The 26,398-nt window shown below is 41.9% G+C and overlaps 1 protein-coding gene across 1 annotated transcript in view; it reads left to right on the forward strand.

Moving 5' to 3' along the window:
• RNF17 (ring finger protein 17) overlaps window positions 1–26,398 on the forward strand; it is an 86,567-nt gene that overhangs the window by 42,344 nt on the left and 17,825 nt on the right. The window contains exons 14-26 of the mRNA XM_066621242.1: window positions 816–975; window positions 3,162–3,277; window positions 3,762–3,882; window positions 5,166–5,286; window positions 5,377–5,598; window positions 6,035–6,185; window positions 6,867–6,985; window positions 7,137–7,227; window positions 9,599–9,705; window positions 13,631–13,938; window positions 19,344–19,507; window positions 22,097–22,216; window positions 23,377–23,457. Coding sequence (XP_066477339.1) covers window positions 816–975; window positions 3,162–3,277; window positions 3,762–3,882; window positions 5,166–5,286; window positions 5,377–5,598; window positions 6,035–6,185; window positions 6,867–6,985; window positions 7,137–7,227; window positions 9,599–9,705; window positions 13,631–13,938; window positions 19,344–19,507; window positions 22,097–22,216; window positions 23,377–23,457 — 1,881 coding nt within the window. The remainder of the gene's footprint in view (window positions 1–815; window positions 976–3,161; window positions 3,278–3,761; window positions 3,883–5,165; window positions 5,287–5,376; window positions 5,599–6,034; window positions 6,186–6,866; window positions 6,986–7,136; window positions 7,228–9,598; window positions 9,706–13,630; window positions 13,939–19,343; window positions 19,508–22,096; window positions 22,217–23,376; window positions 23,458–26,398) is intronic.

Raw genomic sequence — 26,398 nt, forward strand, 5'->3', positions numbered from 1 at the left:
AGGTCACTGGTGATCAGTCTTTAGATTGGCTGTAAAGAAGAACAAAAAATTCAGACTGCTGTGTTTGAAGAGCGACTCATTAGAGATACTCATTAGTTCCAATAACAGAAAATATGCAAATATTGATCATAAGTTTAATATGAGACAATCCAATTATTATGCATGCTGCCCTTTCAGCTGTGCCACTTCTGCCAGGGTGTTACTTGACAGCTCATCAACTGAGAGGTTCTCTAAAGCGATACTTCAGCAGAAGTGATGCTGCTGAAAGGGCAGCCCACATGATGATTGGGCTCTCCCAGAGCCTCAACAGCACCTTCCTTATCCCTCTTGGTCTGCCCCTTGCCTTCTGAAGCCTCCTTCTGTCTCTTCTTCCTAGAGCTTTTGCAAAAGCAGTTCTGCTAAAAGGGCAGTGCTGAGGGAGCCCACTTAACAGCATGGGCTGGATAAAGAACTTCTTGGGCTGCATGTTTTGCACCCCTGTGCTAAGTGGTCTGATAGTCATGCCGGGGTATTCATGCCTTCAGACAACATTCTTTTTGCTTTGAAAAACCATTTTGATTTTGTTGAAGTACTTCTGCAAAGCTTCCTTTTATGAAAAACTTTTTCTTAGCAGACCATATTCACCTGACTTGGTTTCAGTATTCCAGCCCTTCTGTTTCTCTTTGCTGCTTTCCCCATTTTCTTTGTCAATGAATATGAAGTAGTTCTTTAGTCCAAGGAGTGCATGTGTTTGTTCTGTTCTACTAGATCAGTAGCACTAAATTAATCTTAATAGTAACACATTCATAGGAATTAATAGTTTCCCTTTATGATAGCTAGAACAAGGTCCTGAATTTGCAGTTTTTCTGAAAAAAGTCAAAGAGGTATATTCGAATGAAGGTGGAGACAACTTGGAAATCGTCTATCCAATTCAGGGGCAACCTTGCATAGCAAGATTTGAAGATGATGGAGAGTGGTACAGAGCACAAGTTATTGGTAGGTTACTGGAAAAATAAGAATTTGGATGGTTACATATTAGCATTCTCTAGCTAGTTTCATTTTTACTCATCAGTCACTTTTTGTTGTCCCAACTATAAACCAGTGTTTGTGACAATAATTTCAGTTTGCACATTAATATAATGCTTGCCTATGGTAAATGAGACTGTTAAAGGAAGCTTACAATGGTTTTTTTCTTTCTAGGCTACATATAACTGACATAGGTTATGGCAGGTGGACTATTAAAACAATTCTGTGCTAGTAATTTCTGTGAACTTAATTGCATGGTTGCAATAATGAGTTCGTTCACATTGTCAGAACCAAAAATGTAGACATAATCCAAAGGCAGGTGATCTGACTTCCTGCTTCACAGCTAAAAGTTGTATTATGTTAATGTCTGAATTGTCAAGATATTCTTGGGCTTTCTGTCAAAACCACACTTTTGAGCAAGTTTCCAGTTCTGGTTTGTAGGGCATGTCCAAGCCAGAGTTTCAGTCCGAATGTAAAATTTAACTATGGTTTACCTGATATTGGATGTTGGAGGAAGAATTGGAGAAGTATGCAAGCCTGAGATGCAATTGTGTGATGCCATACCATGTTACAGAGTTAGTTGGAATGCAATAAAACCTGAAAGATACTTACTTTATATTTAGAACATGTTTTCTAGGTTCCTGTAAATCAGGAGTCTCAACTTTTCAGCACGAGGGCCGCATCATAATATCCCAGTGTCGAGGGCTGGAAAATAATGAACGCATTAGAGATGGAAGGGGGGGATGGACTTTGAAACAAAGTTGGGGGGGCAGAGGGAAAAATAAATTCACACTGGTAAAGGGGGGGAATGGATTTTGAAAAGGAAAATTAATTTTTGAAAAAGAATAAGGATAATGGTAGAAAATCAGTATTTTTGGAAAACATTTTTGAGGGGGGAATTATTTGGAGGGATCAGGGAAGGAATGTGTGGGAGGGATAAGATTTGGGTATCAATTGAGTAATAAGTAAAGTTGGGAGAAATCTGAAAAATTTGTGCTTTCAATATGTGTTGAATAGATGGGATTGATGATCAGCAGTCTGATTAGGGTATTGAATGCATCTGGAACTCTTTCTCTCAGGTTTCCAAAGTGTGTGTTATGGGGAGTTAAGACTCAGGCAGAAATTATTCTTGCTTGCCTCCCCCCCCCCCCCACATACACACACAAGCTCTCTCTTCAAGCAGGGAATCCCTGCTTGAAGGTGTAGAACCTTCTGCGGCAATCTTCAGAGGAGCCTCTTTGGTGGAACCCTCTCTCTGCACCAGGCTCTGCTTTCCTGGTCTGTCAGCAGGTTGCTGCAGGCCAGAATGATCATGCTTCCCCACCAAGTGCCATGGGCCAGATCAAGTCCTCTTGTGGGCTGGGTAAGGCCCCTGGCCCAGGGTTTGGAGAACCTTGTTGTAAATCTATTTCCATGTATATTTCGCTTGCATTGTCTTGTCCTCCTTGACTATATTTTTTACCCATTCCCATATTTTCTACTTTCCTCTCAGTATAGCTTAAATATAAAAATATGTCTGGTTCCATCTTAAGTAATTTACCAGCTCACACAAGTGAATGTCCTTTTGAGTGGAAGCTTTAACCTAACTTTGTTTGGAACTAAATGCAATTGAAATAAGTTGTACTAAGACAAAGCATAACTGAGATCAGACTGTAAGCCTGAAGATGCTGGTGACTAGATGTAATATGACCTTTTTAAAAAAGATTCACAAGTTCATGATTTTGGAACACTCAGACATTCGGAGTATTTCTCTTGATAAATTTTGAATTCCTACTCAAATGCACTTTACAATAAATGCATAAAGATTGATTCTTGGAAATAGTGAAAACTTTTCTTATAAATCATAATGAAACTAGATGTCCTCAAGTGCTCTGCATCTTGTAGAGACATCTTGTGTTTTTCACTTTGATATTTTGTTTCACATTGTTCTTTTCTGGAGGTGACTCAAATTTTTGTATATTTTATATGTATTTGTAAGATGGATAAGTGCTGCTTGAAAATTGAAAGAAATAGACATCAGAATCTTGACCTGTATTGTTTGGTTTTATTATGAAACAATTGCTGTGCTTATAGTACATTTCAGGTATAGACAAATGTTGACCATAATTCTGTAATGTTTATATTTTTATTTTTCCTAACTATAATGTTTTCTGAAGGCTTGCTTGACCATCAAGAAGTTGAGGTTAAATATGTGGACTTTGGCAATATTTCCAAAATAAATGTGAAAGACATGCGTAAAATAAAAGATGACTTCTTAGCTTCGCCAGCAAAGGTAAGTTAGATCTACTATCAATAGAAATACTTGACATTGTATAGTTCTAGATTTTTCTGACAAAACAGCTTTTTCACAGATTGCTGTTTAGCTCTGATGCCTGTGGGACTTTTCTATTTTATGCATGTTTTAGTCTTTACTAAAATACGTTTCTGTATGCACTGCATACTTAGATTTATGATACAACATTATGACACAGTTATCAGTAGTTTTCTCTAAGATGCCTTCTCTGTTAATGCCAGAATGGATTGTGCCAATGCTGTATTCTAGTCTTGGAGCAAACTGCTTTAAGCAGGGAGTACACAAATGTGGGGTTCAGTGATGAGGACTGGAAGCATTTAATGTTATACAAAGTGAAGCTTAGGCGTGAATCAGATCCTTGTTTACTTTGGAGACCACTGGAAGCCCCAATAAGCAGCTCTGTGGTTTCTTAAAGGTGGCATATAAGCTAATGAACAAACACCAATTCAGATTTCTAATTTAGGCCATCAGGTGTAAATTGGCCTATATTGAACCATGTAAAGGATCAGAGGAATGGAGTAGTGAATCGAAAGACAGATTTGAAGAACTGACCCGAGACAAATGTATGTTCTGCTTTGTTGCTGGTAAGTTGTTGCCTGTTTGTAGATTGGTCCTCAAAGATCTGAAGCTAAAGAAGAATTCTCTGCTCAAAAACTAACAGCCTGATCCTGTGATACCTTAGCATTGGGGGTCACAAATATGCTGTAAAGCATGTTTATTATACATGTAAGGCATGTTTATTATACACTGCCCTTATTGGAACATCAGGACCTTAGGCTGGATAACAAGATGGTGTAATGCAGAGAAATATGCTTTTGCTTGAAGAAGAGACTGAAGAAAGATAATAAAGATTATGGTTTTATTTACAAAAGTACAAAGGTAAAAATAATGCACGTGGAGAGATGATATGGGTATGTTTCTTGGTCCTCCTAATAATTAAATACAGTGTACCTAATTTTTGTGGTGGTTGCATGTGAAGTGTATTTGGTGCATCTGAAGAAATCAGAAAAAGGAAGGGGTTCGTAGAGTTTTTAGGGGACCATGTCCTTTTACCCCAGCCTCTAGCCACTAAAGACAAAGAATGGGAAGGGGTGTGTGTGGGGGGGGGGGAATAGAAAAGAGTTTGGAGCACAGAATAGCAACCTGTGTAGCAGTGATTTTCCAGAAAATCTTGCGGGCAGAGGATACAAGCCTGTTGGAGGGAGGAGAGTGGAAGACCTCTCTTAAAAGGACTGGGAGATAGTGCCTATGTGCTGAGCTGGAAGGTAGCTTGATTGCTGGCTAATGACTGGGTGCTTACTGCTTTCATAAGTGTCCTTGAAGTCTGAATAGGGATCAGGCTGTAGGTGTCAGTTATCAGCAAAAGTCAATAGGGGTGGATGATTGGCTTCCTAGAAAGGGGAATCCTTTCTGTAGTACCTACAAAATGTAGGTGCTATAAATCAATACAGACATTTCAACACCAAAATACAAGGAGTTCCTGGAAAGCAGTTCAAGTTTGCATACATAATGTAGGAGATGCTTAAACTGTGATTAAGACACAAGTGGGTCCCTTTCAGGGAGAAGGGCGGGATACAAATAAAGTTTATTATTATTATTAAGTAAGGATTTCTCCCAGAATGTGTGCTGGGGGGGCGGGGCTTGTAAACCAACAGTAAGCTTGTGGCTTGACCAGAGTCCTGGAAATGTGGCCTGTATGCTGGGAGAACAGTTTAGCTTGCATTATATTCGAGTCCATAATAGAGTATAACCAGGTATAGAAAGAGAAAGTCAAAGCTGAAAGACAAAGGGTGTTCAGTTCAGTTACTGAACTGAACTGACAAAGGGTGGATTAACAACTTCAGTATAAAACTGCATTTCTTTGTAGAGAAATCACAAGACAATATACTGACTGTTGAGCTCTATGAAAGTGGGCATGCATTACCAGATCAGTCTTGGAGTGTTAACAGTCTCTTGGTTAAAGAAGACCTAGCATCTTATGTTATAAGGCAAGTATGCTGTTCTGTTAACTCATCACAGAAACTGTACTTTAGAGTGACAGTGGATACAATAAATTTTAACTGTTATATGTTATGCAGCAACCCCAAATCTACTGATATTCCTCACTGTGAAGTATGGGATCCTACACTGGAAGAAACATTCAGAACTGAGGGAGATGTTTTAAAACCTGGGAATGTAGACCTGTCTCAAATCGATTTGAAATTAGAGTGTAACAAAGAACTGCAAGTGAGAATTAGTCATGTTGTATCCCCAAGCAAGATTTTTGTACAGTTGCTTTCATCAGAAAAATATCTGCAAAGGTGAGGGGGAAACATTAGGACTAAGTTATTAATACGAACCTGACCTAGAATATGAACTTAATCAATTACTTTGTCATGTTTCAGGCAGTCTCGAGAGGAAACTATTCATTTCAGAGTACATGCAGCAAGAAGTTAGGAAAACTTTCTGTTCCTATTCAGATATAATGGGCTGCATAAATGGCCTGACAGTCTTTACCTGTTGTGGGTGTTACAGGAAAAATGTATCTTTTAAATAGTTAGCCACATTAGAATGTGGCTGAAATCTCTAAAATAGAAGAGTGCATTATTTTGAGGAATTGAAGTAGGTCATTTTCACAATAACAGGATAAATATTGACAGAACTACACAGATCTTTTGTCTCTGGAGAAGCAAATTTTTTTTAGAGCATTACTGAAGGTGCAAATTTAATGGTGTATTTGGTTTTTGGAAATATTAGTATACAGGAAAAGATGACTGCTACTTGTTATGAGTCTGAAAATGAAACAATCCAATGGAAAATAGATATGAATTGTGCTGCTTATGTGCAAGATCTGAATGAGTGGCGGAGAGGCCAGATTCACAGGATTGTTTCGGAAAACAACATGGAGGTAAATATCTTTCAAAAACCAATTTTTGTTATATTACACTTCATGACATTCAGTGTAACTACACACACTCAGCATTGATATAAAACAAAGGAAGCAGAACAACTTACAGTTTATCTATGTAGAAATTTCAGTGATGTCTACACAGATCTGAACCTTACTGCAGTCCTTAACTGTTTTATATGTAGTTGGTCAGTTTGTGTTTGTCTCACACGCATATGTAAAATAGAGTACCATCTATCTGAAAGGTTGCAATGACCAAAATACCTGCTCTGTAACTTGTGAGTGGTTGGTGTTTGTGGTGCATTGAACTTTGTTGTGGAGTTAGAACTCTGAGAAGTGTACTGTTGACAAACACTTGACAAACACTTCTGGTTGTGTCACAGAGCCATTGTGTGAAGTCATCTTCTTTAGTGATGAGCAGGAAAGTGGATTTGTTCTTAAATCCAAGTCTTGACCTTGTGCTCTAAATTTGTAAGGCTCACTGCTTTACCATTTCTGCCCAATGTTGCGTATACACAACAGGGATCAAATGTGTATGCCTGTGGACTGGGCAGAAATGGGTTAATGTTCATTATAGTCTTACTGAATGTGTGTATTGGAGAACACAGTGCTTAGAAAAAGTATATATCCAGTAAAGGCTTTAGAAAAACATGGTCTATATTTTTCTTGTGAACTTTGCAGGTATTCCTCCTTGATTATGGTGAAATCAAAACTATGAATACTGTGTCTCTAAGAAAACTTGACGAGGATTTGAACACAGTCAGGCCTCTTGCAGTGGAATGCTCCCTAGCAGACATAAGGTAACCTGTCAACTTCAATACAGTTCAGAAACAGTATCACCTCCAGGGTCTACGTTTCTCAACTGAATAGGGATATAAATTCAGTGTTAATTTTTTTTTTAAAAAAGCCTGTCACCTGAGTTGTAACTGTTTCACCCAACTTCATTTGTAGACCTGCTGGTGGAACTGATGAGTGGACAGCAACAGCATGTGATCGCCTTGTACAGTACTTAACTGGAACTATAGTAAACATAATTGTGCAGGTTTGTTGGTGTTGGTATTTCAGGAAGAGTGATTTCTCTGTATAGTAACACAAAGTTCTTAATTGTATACTGCTGCACATAGCAATCTGTTCAGCTATTGTTTAGCCCTCAAAGTTCTACCCCAGTTGTTGTTAGGCACAGACTGGGCATGCCTTCCTTTCACTGCAGAGAGAGAAATAACAAAATAGGCCCTTTTATTCACATGTAGGAATTCTCTCCTTGATGCAGGGAGAGCACAAGCTGAAAACTTCCTAGTTTCACCTCTGGTAGAAGCCTAGGAACCAAGTCCTGATGGAACGGGCCTTCAGTTTAGGTAGTTTTATTTTGTAGATTACTACAGTATCTGTCCTGAGGAAAACTGGTGTCAGTTTCTACACATGCACTGGCTGTGTAGAAAAATCAAAGTTCTCTGTTATGTCTTCCATCTTTCCTTGGCATAAAGTCTGCAATGAATAAAAAAATCTAGATTAGTGAAAACTTGCCAATATTGGTTTTCTCCACTGGCAAACAATCTTAGGCAAATGCTGGTTTGCTAGTAAGCATTTGGCATAAAATCCTGTTGGTGTGCATCCTAGGTACCAATACCTAAGAAGAGTCCTGATAGAGCAGACCAGATGTTCTTGTCCAGTGTCCTGCTTCTTGCAGTGGCCACTCAGATGCCCCTGGGAAACCCACAAGCAGAGTCTGAAGGCATCAACCCACTTCTGCTTTTTCCTTACATGTCAGCCAATGATCATAATTGCTTTGTGGCAATGAATTCCATGAATTAAACAGTCATCTTGTAGGGAAGTCCTGAATATGTCCAAATATCTGAGAGAGTATTAATACTGAAATCGGTACAGGTTGATTACCCCTTATCTGGAACATTTGGGACTAAAAGTATTTCAGATTTTTCTGGATTCTGGAATAAAACTGCTGACTTGCTCCCCATACTGCATTGCTTCCCTATACTGAAGGGGGAAAAGGTGAGATTTCTTTGAAGGGAAGAATGTCCCCTTTCCTACTACCTCTTTGGTTAGCTTTGCGGACAGCCTTAACCACTGGGCACTTCTCTTGCTTCTAGCCTCCCTAAAGCAGCTATTAATGCTTGTGGGGGGGCCAGCAAATTGCAATTTTTCATTCTCTTGCAGAGGCGACAGACTTTGCTCTGTGCTTGTTGGATTCTCATTGTGCATTTCCCCACACAGGCAGCTGTTGTGCCGCTGGTAATGATGGCCCACTTGCTCCCCTGCTCTCAGTCCCCTAGGTCCTTGCTTCCTTACCTTTGCACTCTGCTAGGAGTGCCTGACTGACAGGGTTTTGCAAGTCACAATAACTCTTGCTGCTGGACCTCCTTCTTTCAGATTTCCTTGCTGGGTGAGTCAGGCATGGGGAAAAATTACAGCTGCCCAAATGTCCAGATTTTGGGTGTCCAGATAAGGGATAAGTAAGCTATAGCTGATGTCTAGTAGTGGGTAATATTGAGAAGTATTGTTTAGCTCACTGCAAAATACATTGTGATTTCCCCATATACTCATTTGAGAGTGCAAATTATTATTCCTAAGGATAGATGGATTGATTGATGATGAATAAACTTTGTAATACAGGTTCCATTATAGGGAATTTAAGAGTTCTGTCTCCATACTTACTCAGGATAGATTACCTTTTGCCAAGTGGTGAAGGGGACACATTTTTAAGATAAAGCATCCTCTATAAATTTTCTGCTTTATCATTTGAGCACTTAACACTAAAAAAACACCAGTTTTTCCCTACTTATTTTCCCAACTTGCTAATCCAGTACTTATCTCATCTAGTCTTAGCAAACAGTGAAACCTGCTTTCAAATCCATATTTAACCATTTGTGTTTAAGTACAATTATGCACAATCTGTTACCAATAGATACAGAAAAAAAGAGCCATGAACCTACGACTAATACAGCTGTCTGCAGGGGATATGTTCCCACTTCCCCCCATGGATACCGGAAACCATGGACCAAAGGGAATCCTATATCCGCGTATGCTTTATCTTCGTTACTGTTGTGCCAAGCAAGAATATCTCTTGCTTTTTCAGATGCTATAAGCATGGAAGCTTATAGAAAGGCAGACAGGCAGCCTGAATGCTAGAGGGACATGGGACAGAATATTAACAGGAAGCTTTGGTGTGATGGTAGCTAAGGTAATGTGTGCAGATGAGCAGATATGGGGGCGATTCCTGTATTTTGATTTTGTCATGCTTCTGAACTGAATGTTGAGGGACACTACAGGCAACTTTCGATAAAGTTGATGGTATGACTAGTTGCTACATAAAAAAGAACTTGGTTTTGCTTTATAGTCATAATGCAGAGAACAGCGTTAGCAAAATTGTCTAACAACAAATCTCATTTTTCTCTCAGGAAAGTAATTCTTCACCCTTACCTGTAAAAATATTTAGTAAAGATGGAGGAGTGAATACCGATATTTCAGAACAGATTATTGAAGAAGGTTTGGCATTTAGGAGAAGGTACACATTTTTCAAATTAATATAGTCGGTTACTGTTAATCTCTGGAATGTTTTATGATAGAAATGCTTAGAGCAGAATGAGAACAAGTTAAACAAAATTATGCATAAATATGAGAATCAGTGGTATGGCAGGTTGTCAACCACTGGGTTGAGGAGGGGATTGTCAGTGGTGACACCAGCCCTGTGGAGTACCCTTCTGTTTTGAGTCTCATGAGACTCCGCCACGCTCTGCTCTTCCAGTGCATTGTGGCAAAATAAGTGTGGCTTTTTAGTTGTGCATTCAGAAGGACCTGAGATTACTCTGGTGTTACTGTAGAGTTTTGAGGTAATTGATTCTGAGGTTTCTGTTCTTTGTTCCCTGATGGAGGAGGGGCATTCCAAACAGATAGGTTAGCCCCTTGTGCCATCATGAGGCAGAGCCAGCTGGAAATTCGAAAATCCTCACGAGCTGGGCTTCCAGTTCCCAGACTGGGGATTGCCTATCATCTGGCCTGTGATACATAGCTGTTATTATTGCAGTGTGCACAAAGAGCTTTGGATACTTGAAATGCATCTAATATAAGAAGAGCCCTGCTGAATCAGGCCAAAGGCCCATCTAGTTCAGCTTTCTGTATCTCACAGTGGTCCACCAAATGCCTTAAGACAAGGGAACAAGACACAACCTGCATCCTGGTGGCCCTTGCATGTGGCAATCTGAGGTAACCTGCCTCTGTAACCAGGAGCTTGCACATACCTATCATGACTTGTAACCCATGATGAACTTTTCCTCCAGAAATTTGTCCAATCCCCTCTTAATGGCATCTAGGCAAGATGCCATCACTACTTCCTGTGGCAAGGAGTTCCACAGACTAATTATACTCTGGGTAGAGAAATGTTTTCTTTTGTTTGTCCTAACTCTCCCAACACTCAATTTTAGTGGCTGTCATCTGGTTCTGGTGTTATGTGAGAGGGAAAAGAGCATCTCTCTATCACCTACATAATTTTGTATGTCTCAATCATATCCCCCCTCAGGTGCCTCTTTTCTAGACTGAATAGCCTCAAATGCTGTAGCCTTTTCTCATAAGGGAGTTGCCCCAGCCTAGTTGGTTGCTCTTTTCTGCACCTTTTCCACATTCATTATATCCTTTTTGAGATGTGGTGACCAGAACTGGACACAATATTCCAGTGTGGTGATACCATCGATTTGTACAGTGGCATTGTAATAGCTGTCATTCTCAATTCCTTTTCTAATGATCCCAAGCATACAGTTTCTTCACCACCACTGCACATTGGGTTGACACTTTCATTGAGCAGTCCACCAGTCCCCAAGATCTCCAAGTTGAGCATTGAGCAGTCCACCAGTCCCCAAGATCTCTCCTGATCTGTCACAGACAGCTCAGAATCCATTATCCTATATGTAAAGTTTTGATTCCTTGCCCCAATGTGCATGACTTGCATTGAAATGCATCTGCCATTTTGCTGCCCATTCTCCCAGTTTCTTGACCCAGGAGAAAGCCTATGCCATTGTGGATGGACTGCAGAAGGAGGAGGAAAGCCCCTGAAGTAATTCACAGCAAGCTCCAGCTGGCTTACTAACTTTCAGCTAATATATTTCTACCCCTACATCAAAATGAACTGAGAGGCTGCATCTGCTTTCAGAGACTTTTGTGGTTTGGGTCCAGGTTATCTGAGGGACTGCCTTCTTATACATTCCGGCGTGCACTCTCAGGTCATCTGAGGTGGCTGTCCTTCAAGTGCCACCTTTATCCCAACTTGGAGGAATGGAGGCGGGGGGAGCCTTCGCTTTAGTGGTGCCACAACTATGGAATTCCCTACTGGGGGAACTAAGAACTTCTCCCTCCTTCATGGTATTTCGGCGAGAGCTCAAAACATTTTTATTCTGTCTTGCATTGGTGGGATGTATCATTTGTCTGCCCCTGAGCCTCTGTAGTAGTCCTTCAGTTATAAATAGTTGCCTTCCTCCAGTTGGTTGTGTTTGTTGATTATGATTTTATTTATTTTTATATAGTGTTAATTTTAATCTGAATTGTAAGCTGCTTTGAGCATTTGCTATGGCGCATAGGAAAGGCGGGATATAAATCTTTTAAATAAATAAATCTGCTGATGCCATGGCTGCTGAGCAGTTTGTGGACATTCTGAAGGCTATCATGGAGAAGGGAGGCTGCTCTGCAAAGCAGATCTTCAGTATGGAAGAAACAGCTCTGATTTGGAAAATGCCAGCACGAACATATGTTTCTTAGGAAAAGAAAATGGCACCAAGCTTAAAGACCTCTAAGATTTGCTACACTCTGCTGTTTGGTGGCAGTGCTACAAGGGATTGCAAGTTGAAGTCAGTTCTTGTCTATCACTCTGCAAACCCTGGCTCTCAAAGGCTATACTAAAATATTTTACTCGTTCATTTCTACGTAAAACCGCAAGAGGTGTGTTGCCGGTCATATTTTCTGAAACTATCTTGTGTCAGAGCTGAAAGATGTGTTGCATTGATATGGCAAAGGTAAGAATCTTTCCTTTGAGATCTTACTGGACAATACCCTCAGCCATCCCAGCTCCATTCAAGATGTTTGCAAAAACGTTCCTTGCCTTCCTTCCACCTCCTTCATCTAGCCAGTGGATGAGGGTGTGATTAGCACATTTAAAGTTTAGTACCTCAAAAAAACTTTTGATTCTATGACAAAGGCTACTGATGATGGGAGAATTTGTGTGAAAGAGTTCTGGAAGTCATTCTGGTTTACCTCTAGGATGGAGGAATGACCAAAGCCCTGGATGAGATTGCACCTGAGCTTCTCTGCTCAGCCGCAGAGTAAGACCAGCTCTTGGTTTTCCAGGGAGCTGCAGGCAATGAAGCAGCAGGGCAAACATCTAGAGTGACAGTGATGAAAGACATATGCTGAGTCTGACCGTGCCTGTTCTAAAGGTTACTCTAGAGCAGGGGTGCTCACACGTTTTTGGCTCGAGAGCTACTTTGAAACCCAGCAAGGCCCGGAGATCTACCAGAGGTTTTTTTACAATGTTCGCGTCATCATAACATATAACATTTATGTGTACAATGTATGTTGGTGTACCTTGAGCCCCACTAAGTATAGCAGGACTTACTCTGAGTAGACATGCCTAGGATTAGGCTGTGAGGCTGCAGTCCTAGCCACACTTACCTGGGAGTAAGCCCCATTGAGTACAATGGGCCTTACTCCCGGCATTTCCTCCCAGAGGCACCTGAAGGGGGGGGTCAGCACTCTGCGATCTACTCATTTTGCCTCGCAATCTACCGGTAGATTGTGATCCACCTATTGAACACCCCTGCTCTAGAGGCTATTCTGTGTTAGTGGTGGCAGCCAAGAGAGCATACTTCCACCATTGCATCTGTGGGGAATCATCTGGCTGAGCTCTTCTTATGGTCTGTAGCCTAGTCTATCTACCCCCTCCACTGGTGGGGAGGAACACATGGAGGCTTGCTGTGATGAGTTTGCAAAGCACTTTTATAAACATTTGATTTCCCAGGAATATAACCCCCAGATAAATTGAGAGCTGCCTGTAATTTAGCATGCTTCAGAAGTCTTTTAAATCCAGATATAGTCTGTAGTTTACAAAAATCACTAAAACCTTTAACTCTTGCATTGAAAATCCTCTTGTAATTGTTTACTTCCAGTATCTATTTTGCTAATTTGTCAAATTGTAGTTGGGCTAAAGAATGCTAATTCATACAGCTTTACATACATTTATTCTGTGAGCTTTTTGGTATTCTATGGGGCTTTTTTACAGGCCTTATTAAAACTTACTCTGAGAAATGGAGCAAAGAACTCTGGGAGTTTTGTGGGATATTTTGGTCAGTTATAGTCAAAACATTAGGCCAGAAGAGCCTTCAGGTTACAGAAAGTTTGACATATTTATTTTCTATATCTAGCATATTTTTTGTTGCATCTTCTCTTAGACCATGGAAAACTGATTTAAATACACAAACTCCTCCTGAGAATCCATATGGAATGAACTTCCAGCAAGAGAACGTAGATATAAGCAACTCATCTGTAGAAATAGAAGGTATACCAGGGTCTCCTGTGCCAGAGGAGAAACCTGATATTTGTATTACTGAACGTGAAGAACAAGCATTGAACTTTGTGGCTCATCAGAGAATGGCTGAATCCTACAAACCACCAGTTGTCCCTGGCACCGACCACTTCAGTGCTACAGTCAGCTGTGTTGCAGATAATGGAACTATTTATGTGATACCAAAGTCACAAGGTAAAACAGAAAATGCAGCAGTATAATAATGTACAATTATAATGCTAAAACATACTTCATTGGAGGACATGCCATCTTTTGGATGTAATAAAAGTCAGGGTGCCCTTGATTTACAGTATGTATCAAAGAACATTTCTGAGGAGCAATTCAGGTGACATTCAATGGCACCTGCATAGGATTGAGGTCTTGTAGCCTAATCCTTAGCTGCCCGGGTCGCCCAGCTTAGGCGACTGAGAACGACTGCCGCTGGATCCTGCGCGCCTTGGGAGAGGGGGACTTTCATCCCCTTCTCCTGGGTAAAGGAAGCAGCCCCGCAGTGGTCAGTGGTAAGGTAAAGCCGTTCGTGTAGGATGCCGAGCCCTGTATAAAGGGACTGGACCCACCTCCCTGCCTCCTTGCTCCCTGCCCTGGCATGCCCCCCCGCCCTCTCTTCTCTCCCTGCTGGCCTACCCGGAACACCTCCTCCCTGCCCCTGCTTACTGTGCTGCAGCTCAGCGGTCCATGAGACCACCCAGCGGTGAAGGCTGGGTGCCCACCCCACGCTAGCCAGGTGCTAGCCCAGCGCTGGCCAGCACTGGGCTAGCACAGGTAGTACCCCAGTGGTAAGTGTTGCAGATGTGCCTTATGGCACATTTACAACAGTGCGTGGTGGCACGAAGCCCCAGTGTCGAGCTCAGGATTGGGCTTTTACTTGGTTCTGGAGGCACCTATTCGTTATCTTTAAGAAACAGTTGCTTAAATATTTGTATTTATATAAAGCTCTATGAATACTTAATTCCATTTCTGTTTTTCACATCATAATCAGAATTTACACATAGTCACTATGATTACCTTGAATTTAATTTTGGCAGTTAAACTCGGGGTGCAGAGTAGAAGCCACAGTATTTTGCCTCTGTTTTCACTTCTGTTCTCCCTGCATCAGACTAGCCTTTGTATTGTGCCAGAAATGCTACTTTGTACTGCACTATCCTCTGACAGAGTATGGTGTGTGGCAGTACAATTTTGTTTTTAAAATAGCCCCTTGAAAAATTGAACCAACCTCTTATTTTCTACACCCACAAGTGTCCAGGTTTCCTTGTTATTCTCTATCCAGTTAGTCTCTTCAATGCTTCTACATCTCCCCTGAGCCCTAATGGTCTCATTTACCTGTATATCTGCAGTCAAGAGAATTTTAGTAAAAAGCAAGCTTATGAGGCTCTGATGTACTGTAGATACTCGCCTATAAGGTGAAATATTTGTGCCTCCAAATCCCCCATGAATCACCCCCTCACCCTGTCTCCGCAGTCACCCAGGCAGATGGAGAGAGCGAGGGGGCTATCTGCACCTGGGTGGAGGGGAGAACTTTATAGGAGGAGGCAGCGGTGCCTCCTCCGGGCAGGGGTGGAGTTCCCAGTAGCCAAACCTGCTCACCTGCACCCAGCTGGTCCCCCCATCACTCTGGGAGCCATAGGAGGCAGGGTGTGCTGGGGCAGCCTGCCAGTTGGCACTTACCCATGCCTTCTCAGAGCCTCCCGCACACACTCTCCACCATAGTCCTACCACCTGTGAGGACTACGAGCACAGGTCACTCCCCACAGGCTTCCTTCCTCCGTTAGTCTGGCAGCAGGAGTTGCCAGGAGGCAACTGCCGCTGCTAGACTAATGGAGGGAGGAAGCGCATGGGGAGTGCCCTGTGCTACCCTCTCCCCAGCGTGCAGCTGTGGCAGACTGAGAAGGAGGTATGCTGCCCCCATGCTGGGGGGAGCAAATGGCAGGGAGTGGGCAGCTCAGGACCCTCCCTGTGCTCTCCCTGCCCTCCATTGGTCTGGTGCCAGCAGCCAGGACATCCCCACTCTGCTCTCTGCCCCCACAGGCAGCAGGACTGCGATGGGGAGTGTGGTGGGCTACGATAAGGTGCAGGGGAGCGCCGGCCTGCAGGCTACCCCCCCCCCCACTACCCTGCCTCCTCAAGGGCTCCTCTGTTCCTGGTGCAATAGGGGGACTTGCTGGGTGCAGGCAGGAGGTGCTGCTGTCAGTCGTCCTGCAAGATTGTACTGGCTAAATCAGGTTGCAGCTATGTGCAGTGGCACTTGGTCACAGCCATTTGCTATTGCTTGTCTCTGCTGTACATTGAATTGCGCACTCCCAGTTATGTGTTATAAGATGTTCTATGTAGTGTGTGTTCTATGTAGAGCCTCTGGATTAAGGCACCATGCACTTTAAAGGAGGATTGGATTAATGATTATACTGGTATTCTGTTTCCAGTGCACTTAGAGCCCAATCCTAGGCTTGTCTACTCAGAAGTAAATCCAAATAAAGTCAGTGGTGCTTACTCTCAGGAAAGTGTGGATGGGATTGTGGCCTTACTCAGATAGTGTTTACAAAAAGGTTGTGAAGAATAGATTTTTATTCACTAGGTTTTAAAATTGTATCTTATGATCCATGAGAGAAATGAATTAGAGACTGTTTTTAATACTGTTTTTGCTGTGCTATGTACACATACTATGTATGTATACTGTGTTCTTAGTACTTACTATTTTCTTTAATAAATTAGACTGTACAGTTCTTAGGTAACAATTACTGATACGTTATTTTTCAGAATCTGGCCTTGGGTAAAATCAGACAAAATTAGTCGGACACCCCTCTAAGTTTAACTGCTGACTTATAAGAGGGTCATAGAAAATTCCATGATTTTTGACTCAAAACCTTCCCTCGGCTTATAAGCGAGTGTCTGCAGTGAATAAGATTTGTGGGGCAGGGCAATAATTGGCCCATCCGCCTATTGAGGTCCCAACATGGTTCACACCTTGGGGCTTACTCTTTCCCTAAGAAGGAATCTCCCATTGGTGTCCAAGGAAAATGTCAACTGTCAGGGGTGCAGGGAGTCTAGGTCAGGACTATGGGGGGAGGGGGTGGAGAAGCTTAATTATCACCTTTCCTATACCACAATTCCAGTCCAAATTGATGCTTCCCATGTCTTGCTGTTTATGCTCACATGCAAGTGCAGATGTGGTAGACACAGACAAAGCTGGTCTTTTTCTTTATTCCACCACTTTTTATTTCTTTAAATAAACATGTTATTTCCATTCTGTCTTTCAACGGCCCAACTCTAGGCTGATTTTTAAAAAATCTTTCCATTATGAATGCCTGAAGTGTACTAAATTTATAGTCTGAAAAAATATGTTCATTGGTCTTGTGTCCTGGGAAAAATCAAGCTGTAAGTGGGGGGGGGGGATGTGTGTGTGCAAGAAATGGACAATGCATGTGGCAAGGGTTTGAGGAAAAACATTTCTGTGGAATGGCGCTGAAAGGATTGGTACGGAAAAAACTAGGACAGAATTTCTGGGGAAGGAAGTCTGATTATTTAAAATGTCGGCAAGGAAAATTTGTTCAGGGCTTTCTTTCTGAAAAAGACTCAAGTCTGTATGGGAGGTTTATCATGTATCCTGTAATCTCTGTTTTGTCCTGTAGTCTGTTTTGCATTTCATTGTGGGGAGGGAATAAGTTGATATTGCTCAGTGGTAAAGGTACAGTGCAGATGCCAAGGTAAGTTGAGAAGCTGCTTTGAATGCCCTCTTGGGAGATAAAGCAGAATATATATTTGTAAATAAATATTTTCTGGCTACTAGTAATAAATGGCTGATTGCAAAGCCATAATTAAAGGACATAAAGCACATATTGTCATTTTTTTCTTTATGAATATAACTACTTGCTTGTTCTTTATTTGTTACAATAGAAGGAAAATAACACTTGCATTCTTCAATTCATTGTCTTGATAACTTTTGCTAGACAATGTTCCTTCAGAGGACAAGGACTCAAAGATCTAGATGCATCTCTGGATGCTGCTTAACACGAACTGTTTAAGCTAAAATGTGCATATATAGCTTAGAAAGAAACATTCTTCAGGGTTGCTCAATCTTGGCACCTGGAAATCCCCTCCTTCCTAGGCAGGCAGGGTCAGATGTATGCATCTTCCCGAGGGGAGGGACTCCTGTGGTTTCCCAGATTGACCCCACCTTGCAGACAGGAACTAGGTCTGCTCTTTGCTCCTCAAAGAGCGAGTCATCTTCAACCAACAAAATGGAGTTTAGCACTGTCCCTTAAACCAGTAACTGCCCCCTTTGGCACCCCAAGCTCCCAAGCAGCAGCCAATAAGAAGCGGATATAGTTAGCAATCCCCAGTAGTAGCCGAATTGTTGGGCTGGCTGTCTTACGCATGAGAGGCACAAGTGCCATGTTGAATTAAATCCTCCCACACACAGTAATGCATGGCAGGAAAGAATGCCCTGGGAGGACAGCAACCAGCTGAGACTGGGTGTCCAGTGACAGCAGCACTTAGCAGAGACACAGTGATGAGATCCCGGCTGCCATCCTGTCTGGCACATTGTGAGAAGGAAGGAGCACCAGTGCAGGCAGGCAGTGTGATGAGGCCTTGTTCCACCCCCTATCAAGGAGGAGACAAGTAAACAGACACTTTTGCAAGTGATCTCTTATATTTACCGGAAGAATAACTGTTGTTGTTCACCCCAGCACAGTGTCTTTTTCAGTGGCTGTTGGCTAGTGTTCTTCTACATCTTTTTTAGATTGTGAGCCCCTTTGGAAAATGGAGCCATTTAGTTATTTGATTTTGTCTGTAAACTGCTTTGTGAACTTTTTTTGTTGAAAAGTGGTACATAAATATTCTTTATCATCAGAGCTAATACTAGTTGTGCAGGTGTCATCAAGTTGGCCACTGGTTTTTTGTACGTTACTGATTTGTTGGGTGACCTGTGCCCCTCCCCCACTTTTGGGGGGGTAAAGATGAAAAAAGCAATCAGCTACTCAGAGTGGTGCACAAGCACATCATAACCCAGAAGTAATTGGTGTTGACATCGTCACATCACTGCAATAGCATCTTGATTTTTTCATATGGGGATGTAAAAATATTTGTGTTTCTGGGTGCCAGATGCTTTAGCTACGCCATTAAGGATACATATGGAGACAGCCAAGCATTCATTGCTGATGTAGAAGTCTCCATGCAGGGTGATATGGGAAGGGACCCAAGCCTTTCCTCAGTTTGGCAACCATAGGGAGTCACCAGGGAGACTTGAATCATCTGGCCCAGCCTGCTCAGGAGGGTGGGGCTTCCCAGATTCCAAGTTGGAACCATCTGGGAACCTCTGAGAAGGGGTTCACAGGTAAGCCCCTTTTATTCAGAGAGGTAGAATATTATGTTTGTCATAACACAATTTCAGTGTATCACTTTAAAGTTTGGTAATGGTGACCTCCCAAACTGCTTTACGATAGAGGAAATCATAATTTTTAAAATATAAATAGTCATACTTTATGTTTCTCTAAATTATTTGGTAAACCACTGTCTGAATACATAAAAATTCAATTGAAATGATTTTCTGTATTTCACTCTCCTTGTCTTTACTCTTCTTCTAGAACCAATACTAAACAAATTGATGAATGATATGCAGAATAACTTCAAATGTCTCGGTCTTCTGAAACCATACTGTTGGAAAAAGGGAGAGGCGTGTGTTGTAAGAGCAGCAGACACAATGTGGTATCGAGGTCAAGTTATAGAAATTGGTGGTGGCATTATCAAGGTAAACCTGATCACAGAAAAACAGACTTTTAATCCTTAATCTGTCAAAAAACTCAGAATTACTTAACTTGTCTTTGGGGTGTTTTACTACCCCAATACAATTTTCCCATAGAAATTAAGGTGATGTTTATCCCCAAAACCCAAACTGGTTGGTTTGGTTAAAAGCTTGACCCTGAGATTTATGTATGGAAGATAAGTTTAGGGTAAAGTTTCACCATTATTAACAAAGGTGAGAGCAAATGTAAGCACGTACAAGTGAGAACAAATTAAGTATGTACCCATGAATGTGATAGTGTTCCTCTGCAACATTTTTTATTTTCATTTTTAAAAGTCTTAAGTATAATTAGGCTGTTTTTCCTAGGAGTAAGCCCCATTGAACAAATTGGGAATTACCATATATACTCACCTATAAGTTGGAAAATTTATACCTAAAAATAGAGCCTGAAGCCCTGGGTCAACTTATACCTGGGTCAATACAGTGAATGAGGCAGAATCCTCTGGGAGCTTCTGGGAAGCTTATGGAAGCTTATCAGCTGTCTGGTCTCCAGACCTGGGGGGGGGGTGGAATTGGGCTGAGAAGCAGGGGTGGAGAAAAAGGAGAATTTTTACCAGTAATTACGGTATTCAGAGGCAGCCATATTAGCCTCTTCTCCAGACAGGAAGAGAAGTGAAGGTGCTTCTGGGAATTGTAGTCTACGAGAGGACTGCTGCTATGGAATTGCAGCAGATACTCCTTAGAAAGCCTCCTCACAATTCCCACAAGCCCTTTTGTCTCCCTTCCAGTTTGGAGAAGGGAAAATGCCTCCTTTTTTCTTTCTTCTACTGTCTCAGAAAGTTCCTGGCAAGTCATTTGCAAAGAATTTCACACACCCCCAAGTTTAGGGGGTCAGGTTTTTAAAATGCCAGGATGTGATCCTCATTTCTCTCTGAAACAATGTCCCAGACTGTAGTTCAGTGCACCATTTCTTAAGAATAACACCCATGGAAAGCAGTGGATCTGCTTCTTAGTAAATAGGGTTGCAACTGCGCGCAGCTGCGCTTGCTCACGCTCAGTCCTTGTTGCTTGTCTCCCTGCTGTGAACTGAATTGCACAAACCAATTACATGTTTTATGTTGCATGTTATATGCTGAGCTTCCGGCTTAACATACCAGGCACCTTAAAGAAGAATTTGACTAATGCGTCTACTTGTATGCCTCTACTTGTATGTAACTATCAGCACTTACTCTGATAGTGTTTACACAAATGTTGTAAATTTCATACCAGAATTTCAAAAGTTAATGAACAAAAATGCATCCTATGAAGCAGGTGTCTGTTAAGAACTCTTGAAGTTAAAAAAATGCAGGTTGTTTGCCTTTGGTTAATCATTTCCTGGCAGGACAGTTCTTTTGCAGTGGTTAAGGGGATCCTGGACTACATTGCATCTCCCACCAGCTCCAGAAGACAATGGTTCCCCAGCCTTTCACCCAATTCACCAGCTTGGCACCTTGAGGCCGCTGAGTTTAATATTGGGCTGCTGAGTTTTATGGCTCTTGTGCACTGTCTGCTCCTCCTGGGGATGGCTTTTGTGGTTACCTTGCCAGTCTGGCAGTGCACACTTCTAATCCTCCCTTTCCAAGACTCTTCCTTGGGAGTTCAAAGAGCCCTCCCCCCTGCTGTTAGTGGCTTGGCTCAGTTGAGCTTTGTAGCTCTTCATTCTGTCCCTTCTCACCAACGTTCTCTAACTCTTAGTAAGTAGAGGAAAATCAAAAACTTATGGAAACAATATTTTGACAGAGGTCTTTCAAAAAGACTTGTTTTGTGGCAAGACAGGACCATAATTGGGGTGTAGTGGCATCCTGAGAAGTCATTCCCTTTTTGGACATGTCTTTTGAAAAGCATAGGAGGTGCAACCTGTTGCAGTCTCCGCTGCAGAAAATGAAGTTATTGGATAAGTCCAACATTCCCTTCTGTGGTTAATTGAGTATGGGCACAGTCCTAACCCACTTTTCAGCACTGACATAAGGGCAATGCAGCTACTAGGTAACAAACATTTTCTTACTTTGAGGAGACCTCTGTGAGTGCCCCCCCAACTGTAGGAGGCAGCACATGTCCCATTGGCACAGCTCTGCCATTGCTGGCAAGTGGATTAGGAATTGGGCCTATGTTATGCACTCCTTGAATGTGTTATGAGATGACCTAGGAATTCTATAGAGTGTATATAAAGGGGTTGGGGGACATACAGAGTTATTCATGAACATACATAAATGTCCTAATATACTAATCTACTAATATCAGCAATCTCTGAGAACACTTGATTTCTTAAAATTGATTTACTTCAGTCTTCTTTTTTGACAAAGACAGATTTTTTCCCTTCAAAAAGCTGTTTTCTTAGGGTAGCTTTGGGACATGGCCATAGAACAAAGGAAATGGTAGGTGGGTGCTGCCTTGCCGCAGACTGACATGCTTTTTAGTGGGTAAATAACACAATAGCAAATTACAGAAAGAAAAACAGCAATTTTAAACCCAGTTTCTTTCAGACTTAAGTTTGGAATATTTTTTTATTGCCAGTTGTGTGGGGATTGTTTGTGTGCTTTTTGCTTGTTTTAACAGGTGCAGTACATTGACTATGGATATATTGAGAAGATACCTCAGTGTCATCTTTATCCAACTGTGTTGTATGCAGACATACCTCCATTTTCCATACCGTGTCAGCTCTATAAAACTGTGCCTGTGAGTAGACACTACATTTTGAAAAGAAGTAGTCACTTATAAAGTGCAAATAAATAATTACTGGTGTTACACTTGCTCTTGGTGACTGTTCATGCAAATGTTTAGAACTTTTTAGAGCTCAACCTTTTGGGAAAATAGTTCAGGAGAAGAACAGGGTTGCACCAAGGCACCTTGCACAAAAATTTTTTTAAATTGGGAAGGTGTTTACCCATGTTGCACAACACAGCTGTATCATGTGTGGATACAGTAGTACTTGCTGGAAAATGTGCTGTGTGCATTCTGTTGGCATGCAGTATAATCCAAAGTTAGACTTTGTCATGACTAATTCTGTTGGCAAATACATACCTGAAACTGCAGAATCTGCTTGTGATTATGATGGGGAGAATGGGGGTCCTACTTGCCGGGTCCTCCAAGCTTGCATTGTATTTCATGCCTAGGATGCAATATGGAAATAAAAATCTACGAGTGCAGGTCCAGTGCATCTGGTCCCCCAACAAAATTGTTGATTAAAGATTGTGTATAACTTTTGTTATCTTTCTTCTCTTTAGCACTTAGGGAAGTCAGGGAAGCTGGGTATTTTTCTGAGTGAAAACTTGTCAAAGTCAGGAATGAAGATGTTGACCTTTCAGGACTGGAATCAGTAAATTGATAGGCAGTGTCCAGGCCAAGATGGCTTGGTGTCTGAGAGGTGGAAAAAGCAAATATTATTTGCTTTTCTTATGTTCTATTATTATTATTATTATTATTATTATTATTATTATTATTATTATTATTATTAACAGTATTTATATATCGCTTTTCAACTAAAAGTTCACAAAGTGGTTTACAGAGAAAAATCAAATAACTAAATGGCTCCCTGTCCCAAAAGGGCTCACAATCTAAAAAGATGCAAAAGAATACCATAAGACAGCCACCAGAACAGACACTGCTGGGGTGAGATGGGCCAGTTACTCTCCCCCTGCTAAAAAAAAGAGCACCCACTTGAAAAAGTGCCTCTTACCCAATTAGCAGGGGATATTCCCTCTCTGACTTAAAAATAACTTAATTTGTAACATTTTAATGGTGTGTAAATGGCCTCTTCAGGCCTTCTCTGAGGGAAGAGGTTCTTATACTTTTTTCCACAATTTGATGGTTATGTATTTTGCCTCTTTCATGTACAGGTGGGAAGTATTTGGCAGCAAGATGCAGTTGAACTCTTTCAAGAACTGCTTACCAAAAGACCTGTTGAAATCCACATTATGGTAAGCATAAGGAAACCACATAGGTGCGCTGACTGCAAGAGGACTACTTTGTACATGTTTGCACATGCATAGGATTGAACATTAAGAGCAACTGAAAGTTGTGTCCAGACTCTTTCCAGCAGCTTGCTTGCCAGTGCATTTTGTCAGATGAGAGGTATGGATGTTGATCATTTGATGGACAAATTTAAAGTAGTTCCCTTGTTACAACAGGTTAGGACACCCAGTAAAATGTTCTGCCCTCAGAACAATGGATTCAGATGCAGATTCTGGACTGTTTTCCAGACTTTCTGGCTGCTGTGGGTAGTGGTTGTGTTGATCCCCTGGCTGATCTCTGGGATGGAGAAATGTTCCAGGTGTTTGACTCAATTGCTCCTAAACATCCTTTTCCTCAGTGGACTATCCTTAGTCCAAGCCTCTTGGTTCTTTGGGGTGCTACAGCAGTAAAGCAGTTGAAAGACAGTCAGACCCATAGTAGAGGAAGACTCATGACATGTGTGGTCTAAAATAAGCTAGAGCTTACTTCAAGAGCCTATTTTATAGTGTATTTCATAGTGGCATGATGGTGACAGACTTTCCAGACCTCTTCATCACAGAAGACTTGTTTAATCTCATTGGTGGCCACGGTCAGCAGAGGCCTGACCTGGTTTATATCGCAGGACCAGCCTTGCAATTAACAGAACACCTGCAGGGAGGGGGCAGTTCCCAAGTCACAGGGAGGAAGTTCCATAGTGGGGCTGGGAGGCTTTCACTCTACTATTGACTAGTAGGGTCTTGCAGAACTCCAGCTTGTCCCCCCATGCTATTTTTAACATGCATATCAAATAAGTGGGCAAAGTGTAGTCTCATTGTATGCTGATGATACTCAGCTCTACTTTGTAGTTTCATCTGGTGGTAGGGAAGTTGTGGAGATTCTGAATTTGCTGCCGTGAAGGATAGGAAATAAGTTGAGACTTAATTGGGGCAGCACAGAAGGGCTGTTTATAGGAAAACTGATTGTGGAATGGGTTTATAAGCTGTTCTCAATGCTCTTAACCTTGAAGGATCAGATTTGCAGCCTAGGAGGAGTGCTCTTGGATGAGCAGGTAATTACTGTGATCAGAAGCACGTTTGCCCAGCTTCACCTCATGCGCCAGCTGCAGTCTTTCTTGTGTAAAGCAGATCTAGCTATAGTACTCAATGCCTTGCTTGCATCTTGTTTTGACTACTGTAATGTGCTCTGTTTGAACTTGCCCTTGAATACTTTCCAGAAACTTCAAGTCGGACATGGCAACTTGAGTGCTTTCAGGCATTCATCAGTTTGAGCATATCATACCTCCAAGCTGTGCTGGTTTCTAGTATGTTTCAATTCACAATATGTTTAGAGCATAGTCCTGTACCTAGCACTATGTAGTCCTATATGACTTGAGATTTGGATACCCAAAGAACTGCTGTTCTCCATGTGAGCCTAACTTATACTGCATTCATCGAAGGCTCTGCTTCACATTACAATTCCTGTTGTGAAGTGTAGGTAGTGGGAATGTGGAATGGAGTGTCTCCAGTAGTGGTGCTTTGACAACACCTATGGATTTTGTTTTATTTCATTTTTCTTCGTATATTCTGCTGCAGAATGCATCCTAGGCATTCTGCTGCATTTTGCTCATGCAGTTTGGTGGTATCTGTTTGTATCCCAGCCCTGTTGGCATATAAAGGAGCCATAGGTGAGAGCTCAACTTCCTCTCCCATGCTATATCATTCAAGCAGTTTTTTCCTCAACCCAGTTCATTCTGCTATGAAAGGACTATGAGAAAAATGCTGAGGCAAAATAGCATGATGAGATGGAAAGGGAGTGTTCAGCTCTCCTTTTCTGCACATCCCCTCTCATGTTGAAATAAAGACATGCATCTGTCTTTTGTATGTAAATGAGACAGATAGGTAAACTTGACTGTTAACCAACATATCTAATTTTATCCACTGAGACCAGTATGTAAATGTTGATAAGAACTAGTCTAGTTCAGAATATAAAGGGAGTACCACAAGCTTGTAGTCATAATGGTAGAATTGTCCAGTTTGGCTAACAAATAAAAATTTTCTGGTGTCATGGTCAGTGTTCCCTCTCATTCTTTGCATTGCTGCTCAAACCCCTTCTGTGTCTCCCCATTAGTGCCTCTGCAGTGAAGTTGTCACTGACATCAACTTCCTGGAAGCTGAGCTCAAAGCTATGTGGTCCTTGGTTTAGAGCCACACAGCTTAACAGGAACAATCGTCAAGGCCTAGAAAGTCTTGCCATACCTCATACTCCAGTTTCTTACTGCTTAGTGATCGAATGTGTCCATTCAGTGCTACATTAGCTCCTGATTTACGACAGCATTGGCACTTGTGTGCAAGCGTAGTAAAACTTTGTGGTGCTTCTGTGCATGTGCGATACAGGCCCATTTGCACTTGTGTATAAGTCTATCTCAGGGGTGCCCAAACCCCAGCCTTGGGGCCACTTGAGGCCCACCAGGACTCCCAATGCGGCCCTCAGGGAGCCCCCAGTCTCCAGTGAGCCTATGGCCCTCCAGAAACTTGCTGGAGCCTGCACTGGCCCGATGCAACTGCTCTCAGTTTGAGGGCGACTGTTTGACCTCTCGCGTGAGCTGTGGGATGAGGGCTCCCTCCACTGCTTGCTGTTTCACGTCTGTGATGCAGCAGAGGAAAGGTTTGCCTTGCTTTGTGCAAGGCCTTTTATAGGCCTTGAAGCTATTGCAAGACCTTCATTCATTTATATAAGTTCCATCAATGTATTCCTTTATGTAGATTTATTCAAATTTGAAATATAAATTATTTCTCCCCCCCCCCAGCCCTGACACATTGTCAGAGAGATGATGTGGCCCTCTTGCCAAAAACTTTGGACATCCCTGGTCTATCTCATGAATAGGTTGAGGGCATGTTTTAAGCTGAAATCATAGAATTTTCTGTGATC

Source organism: Tiliqua scincoides, chromosome 3, assembly GCF_035046505.1.
Source record: "Tiliqua scincoides isolate rTilSci1 chromosome 3, rTilSci1.hap2, whole genome shotgun sequence".
NCBI classification, from domain to species: domain Eukaryota; kingdom Metazoa; phylum Chordata; class Lepidosauria; order Squamata; family Scincidae; genus Tiliqua; species Tiliqua scincoides.